The 6740-nt window shown below is 35.5% G+C and overlaps 1 protein-coding gene across 1 annotated transcript; it reads left to right on the plus strand.

The window, feature by feature from the left end:
• The first annotated feature begins 4202 nt into the window (after positions 1-4202).
• Positions 4203-6535, plus strand: LOC107903914 (protein S-acyltransferase 11). Its single transcript, XM_016830119.2, has 4 exons — positions 4203-4454; positions 4908-5130; positions 5204-5502; positions 5838-6535. Exons 1-4 carry the CDS (start codon positions 4437-4439, stop codon positions 6318-6320), a joined length of 1023 nt encoding a protein of 340 aa, XP_016685608.2. The 5' UTR covers positions 4203-4436; the 3' UTR covers positions 6321-6535.
• The last annotated feature ends 205 nt before the right edge of the window (positions 6536-6740 follow it).

The raw sequence follows: 6740 nt of genomic DNA on the forward strand, positions 1-6740 counted from the left end.
AAATGACATTAAATTATTAGAAAGGGATACAAATGACATGATATCGTAATTTCATACAATCCTTTCTCAAGAGGAGACATGAAAGGAAATGGGAAAATTAGAACAAAGTGTCAAAGAGAATAGGAAAATACAACAAGACATGATGAATAAATGGAAAGTAAAACTTTGCTCTGAACGAGCGAACCGAAGAGTGGTTCCAACTAGATGTGATCATGGGATGGATCGCTTGTTTAGGTACGAATGTTTGTCTGAAAAGTTAAACGGTTTAGGCAAAAATATAGGTTCAAAAAATGAGATTGAACAAAAAATAAGATCCGTTTTCCAAATAGGTTAGGCCTCGGGTAAGAATTGTTTAGCTCGTCCCGGCCGAAATTTGGTTCAATTTTTTTTCTCTACTGTTTGTTTTGTTACTGTTTTGCTGACATTTTATTAATATATTGCTACTATTTTATTGTTATTTTCTTTATATTGTACAACTTTTTTTAAAATGTACAATTTGTTGGAAACATTTATTTTAATATTTTTAGTGTATTTGATATATTATATTTTTTAAATTTATTTTTATATAAAAAATATAAAAAAATTTAATATTAATGGGTTAAGACGAGCTCGAGTTTAGTATCTTTTTATCTGGATGGACTTGAGTAAAATTTTATGCCCATTTCTCAAATTAGACTCGAACCTAAAAAATAGGCCTAAAATTTTACATCAAACTGGACTCGACCCATGATTAAATCTAATTTCAAGTTTAAACCCCTATTAGATGATTAATGGAATAAAGAGCTTAACAACAGGACCTGCAATAAACAATTACACCATACCAAACGTTTGTTTTGATACAGGCTCATAAAATTTGGGGTGATTCATTACATTGAACCAAACTTACGCTATATAAACCCCGTTTCTTCGAGATTTTCCCGACCTCCATCCACTTATACGACTCAGTGAACCCACCAAATCCACATTTGTGCAGCAATAGAGTTCAACAAAAATAAATTGAATGGAATACTGTATCGAGCAAGCCATATCATTAAAAATTCAGAGGTTATGATTACAACATCTGCTAATATTATGTTCTTATTATTACATTATCTATATCATTATTTAAGTTCTGAATTAGTGTCGTTTTTGACCGAATCACTAATTCGGTTAGAAAAAATATGAAAATATTTTTTTCATAATTAAAATAAATTATATCATTTGAGGGTACTTTAATTTTTTTTATTTAAAAGCAAATAAAAATATACACATGATAGGATTTAAACTTGAACCAATTACATTGGTAAAATCTTTAATTTACCACTCTGATAACACTCAAGAATATATAGGTAAACAGAAAGATACACTGAGAAAATTGAGAAATCTTGTTATTGCTTTACTAAGTATCTGTACAACTATTTATAAACATTAGATGAGTTAGCTATTGCTAACAACTCTACTAACAGTATAACCACCTGAATGTAACAAATTAACAACTAATTCAACAACTAAGGTCCTTTACACTCTTAACATTCTCCCAACTTCTCTATCGGTAAGACTTGAAGACAATTTCTAAAGCGCACAAAAGACAAAGCAGACAGTGATTTGGTGAAAATGTCAGCCACCTGATCACAAGCCGGAACTTCGCCAACTATAAGTGACCCATTTGCAACTTTTTCACGAACAAAGAAGAGATCAAGTTCCACATGTTTGAACTTGGAGTGAAGAACAGGATTGGTTGCAACAGCAACTGCACTAGAATTGTCACACCAAATGGCAGGTAGATCAACAGACCTTAATTGTAGTTCTTGTAATAACGAGACTAACTAAGTGACACCACTGGTAGCAGCGACAAGGCTTCGATATTCAGCCTCAGCCGTAGACCGGGACACTTTTTGTTGTTTCTTTGAGGACCATGAGACAGGCGTACATCCAAAATACACACAATACCTTGTTGTTGACTGTCGATTGTCAAAATCTAACCCCCAGTTGGCATCGGCATAACCCACTAAAGACAACCTATCAGAAGGACGAAAAACTATTCCAAAATCAATAGTGCCATGTAGATAACGCAAAATTCGTTTTAACGCAACCATATGCAAGGTAGTCGGAGCATGCATAAACTGACACACTCGGTTTACAACATAGGCAATATCAGGTCGAGTCAAAACTATATATTGTAAAGCCCCAGCAAGACTCCTGTATTTAGTAGGATCACTCAGACGATCTCCCTCGTCCTTTCATAAAATCGAAGAACTGGCCATAGGTGTGTGAACACTTTTTTCCATTAGCTAAGCCACTTTTTGTAAGAATCTCCCGAATGTACTTGCGCTAACATAAATGAAGACTGCCATTGGAAGATCGTGTAACTTCGACTCCAAGAAAATAGTGGAGATCACCCATGTTTTTCAGCAAAAATTCACTATGTAATTGTTGAAAAAAATCATCAATAGCATTGGACACACTTCCAGTAACAATAATATCATCCACATAAACGAAAACATACAAAATGGAAGTAGATATAGCACGGACAAACAAAGAAGCATCAGATTTAGACAAGACAAAGCCAACCGAAAGAAGAAAACCTTTCAATGTATTAAACCAAGCATGAGGAGCTTGACGAAGACCGTATAAAGCTTTAGTTAAGCAACACACTAACCGCTCAGCATTAGGACCATATTGAACATATCTTGGAGGCTATTGCATAAACACCTCATCAGTGAGACCTCAATTTAAAAATGCATTATTAACATCAACTTGATAAAGTCGCCAGCCGTTAGAGACAGCTAGAGCCAGTATGACCCGAATAGTCGCAAGTTTGATGATAGGGCTAAACGTCTCCTTAAAACCACATCCAGGAACCTGAGAACAACCTTTTGCTACTAACCGGGCCTTTCGACGGGCAATAGTCCCATCAGGATTTTTCTTAATTTTGAATATCCACTTACAACCAATAACCTTCCTACCAGGTGGCAAAGAAACAAGTTCCCAAGTAGAATTTTGAAGAAGAGCATCATATTCAGCTTGAGCAGCTTGACGTCATTCCATACTGGCAAATGCTTCATCAATATCATGAAGCTCATAATTAGAAGCTTCAACAGAAAAAATTTTAGGTTTGAAATCCTAGCTTTGGAACAAGTAACCATAGAATGCAAGTTGCTCAGATGCAGAGAATCAGACGAAATAGCAGAAGAAGCAGGTGGAGAGACAGAAGAAACATTAGATGGCTGAAGAACAGTACTCGGAGAAAAGGTCCTGAACTGTTTGAAGAAGTAAATGAAGTTGATGAAGCAGTGCTCAGAGGCAAAGACCCAGAACTATCTGAAGAAGGAACTGAAATAGGTGGAGTTGTAGATGTAGCCAAAACAGACGACAAGCCTAACTTTTGCTGTGAAGAAACAACAACTTGATTGTTTACAACGGTGCATATAAGTAGAGTCATATGACCTGAACGAGGATTCTGCAACAGCTTCAGAAAATAAAAACTGACTTTCATCAAACACAACATGACGAGATAAAATAATTTTTCCATCAGGGGTAAGATGCTGATACCTTTTATGTTGTGAACTATACCCCAAGAACGTGCAAGGCTGAGATAAAAAATCCAGCTTATGAGACTAAAACGGCCGTAAATACAGAAAACAACAGCAGCCAAAAACTCGTAGATGATCGTACTTGGGATCTTTGCCAGGAAGATGACAGGTCTCCAAGGATTAGGCAACTGATACCATGATAAACACTCAAGAATATAGAGGTAAACAGAAAGATAAACTGAGAAAATTGAGAAATCTTGTTATTGCTTTACTGAGTATCTATACAACTATTTATAAACATTAGATGAGTTAGCTATTGCTAACAACTCTACTAATAGTATAACCACCTGAATGTAACAGATTAACAACTAATTCAACAACTAAGGTCCTTTACACTCTTAACACACTCAAGTAAAACTTTATTTTATTATGTACATTTTATTATTTTCATCAATTATATATTTAATATTGTACATATTTCATATTTTATTATGATTAAATAACTTAAAATTATATGTTTCATTATTTTTATTATATATTTTTTAAATACGCATATTATATTCTAAATTTGTGAGCTAAATTTCTAATATTGTATTTTCACTGAAAACACACACACTAAATTTGGTTGCTTAAGAGCCAATGCTAAATAACATGGGTGAGGCCCAAGGCTCAAGAAACCCGATCTTGGAACTAGAAGATAAAAATTTAATAATTATTAGTTTTTTTTTTTTTTGTAATCTTCGAATTCTAAATTCAAATCTAATATTTTCCTTTTCGAAAATTTCGATTTTTCCTGGTTCGGATTTCAGGTTTCAATGTAAGATGAAGGATACCCACGGCTAAAATTGAGTAGAATAATAATAATAATAATAATAATAATTATTATTATTATTATTATTATTATTATTATTAAGCCCGAAGAAGATGGCTGAATCGGGCAAGGTGAGTTTTATTCTTTCTTTTTTCATTTTTTTATTTTACTTCTCATTCGTCTTCCTTTCATCGTATTTATTTATTTGTTTGTTTTTTTATTCTTATTAATTTAGGTTGAATTTGATGAGGTTAAAAAATAATATAATCATTAATAAAAAAAAGAAGCTAAGCTACTATGATTTATTTTAGCTGGCAGGGGATTTTGTGTTGGGATTACACAATCCTAATTGTGTGTTATATAAATTTCACAAAAGCAGAAACTGAGGAATCTGTTTTTATTTCTACAAATTACATAATCAGGTTAGAATCATGATATGTTTTTCATCTATTTTGATACATTCATCCGATTTGGCATATATAAATCAAGAATTTTTTGTGTTGTAAAATGGATCATAAAAATTTGTGTTGAAAGTTGAAATTTCATTTGTATATGTTAATGGGTTGAACTGTTTGAAATTGTAGCAACATCTTGTAACAGCAGTGACGGAGGAGAAAGGAACAACGTGCTGGGGATGTGGATTGGGACTCCTCCTTCCAACACTCGGACCGGCTTTCAAGTGCGGATGGTGTGGAGCCATTACAAATCATAACCTAAATAAAACCCAAAACCAATGTCTTCTCTGGAGGCGCTTGCGTGATCGTTGCTTTGTCTCTTTTCTTTTCAGTTTCATGCTCTTTGTCATATGTAAGTTGCTTCACATATCCATACTCCACACTCACTATTACATTAAGTTTTATGTTTCGACATGAAACCCTAGGTGGCGGGGTATGTGCAGCGTTTCCCATTATTTTCTTGGTAAGTTATACCAGCGGGATTGTTCATTCAGTCATAACGACAATCTTGGCATTGACGACCATTTCCACCTTCGGTCTATCGGCATTCCAATGCGCCGGCGCACCTCCGATGATATTGTGGGGAAGCTATACGGTTGTGGGGAAAGGTGAGCTTGAAAACTATACCTTCTGCCATTACTGCTCCAAGCCCAAATCTCCGAGAGCACATCACTGCCGTTCCTGTGGGATGTGTATATTGGATATGGATCATCACTGTCCTTTTGTAAGTAATTAACCTTATTTTAGTGTTTAAGCTTAGTGGAATGATGTATTAGCAGAGACAATCGAACTAATTGATTTGTGATGATGACCAGGGATTTAAATTGCGATCGCGGTCGCGTTTTCGGTCGCATTGCGTTTATCGCGGTTGCGGACATAACGGATGCTATTGCGGTCATTGCAGGTATCGCGGTCGTGAATTTTACATTACTTATTGTGTATTGCGGGTATAGCGGGTTTCGGCAGTAGCGGTTTCGGACGGTGCCGTTACCGCTATATAACGGCCGCTATTTCGATAACGGACCGCTATTTAAATCCCTGATGATGACGATGACACAGATAGGGAACTGTGTAGGCGCAGCGAATCATCGGCACTTCATAGCTTTTCTAATTTCAGCTATATTCAGCACAATTTACGTAACAGTGATGTCTGCATATACGAGTTTCCTTATATGGCCGCCATTGAGGTACAAACCGCCAGAACACTCGACCATTTTCAGCACGGGTCTGGTGATGTTGGCAAGCAGGGAAGGTCTTGTGGCATTGTTAAGCTCAGCAATGGAACTGCCGGTAAGAGGGTTGGTTTTAATTTATCTTTTCATTGCCAGCATATCGGTGGAGATAAGTTTAAGCGTACTGCTATGGCAGCAACTGTGTTACATATACGAAGGGCGAACATACCTCAGCCATTTGAGTTCACGGGAAGGGGATCATGTGAAAGAAAAAGATTGCCAGAATCTATTGCGCTTCTTCGGGTGTCGGTATTCGATGTTGAGATTCTTGCCCACCCTGCGGAATTCGCGAAAGACACACAAGACGTGAACATATTTGTTGTTTCTGGGTGTGGTGTTATTTCTTTTTTAAATTTCATTAAAAATTGTAATATAGCAGGTAGTTTGGGAGTTTTGAACAATGGAATTTCAGTCGCCATTTTTTGTTACGGGAGATGCAGAGCAAGGTTTGATTCCATCGTATTCTCCCATGTATTTTCCTAAGAATCTGTTTTCTCGAGAGAAAGGGAAAAAAAAGCATTTTTACCCTGAATTTCTTCACCTTCTGCCGTAATAATAATAATATTAATGCTGATAGCCATGGAGATAAAATTCAATTTCCTCCCAAATTGTTTTAAAATAACAATTGCATTAAATGTTCTTAAATCTGACTTTGAATTAGGTTAATATGCAAACTTGTCACTACACTTTTAAGTGAATTGAAAACTGACATTATACATCACTTCAATTG

Source organism: Gossypium hirsutum, chromosome D05, assembly GCF_007990345.1.
Source record: "Gossypium hirsutum isolate 1008001.06 chromosome D05, Gossypium_hirsutum_v2.1, whole genome shotgun sequence".
Classification (NCBI taxonomy): Eukaryota; Viridiplantae; Streptophyta; class Magnoliopsida; order Malvales; family Malvaceae; genus Gossypium; species Gossypium hirsutum.

Bases quoted from the DNA above. Each gene is read 5' to 3' on its own strand.
- LOC107903914 (XM_016830119.2), top strand. The intron at 5,131-5,203 runs GTAAGTTGCTTC...ATGAAACCCTAG, and splicing joins TTTCATGCTCTTTGTCATAT to GTGGCGGGGTATGTGCAGCG. The intron at 5,503-5,837 runs GTAAGTAATTAA...ACGATGACACAG, and splicing joins TGGATCATCACTGTCCTTTT to ATAGGGAACTGTGTAGGCGC.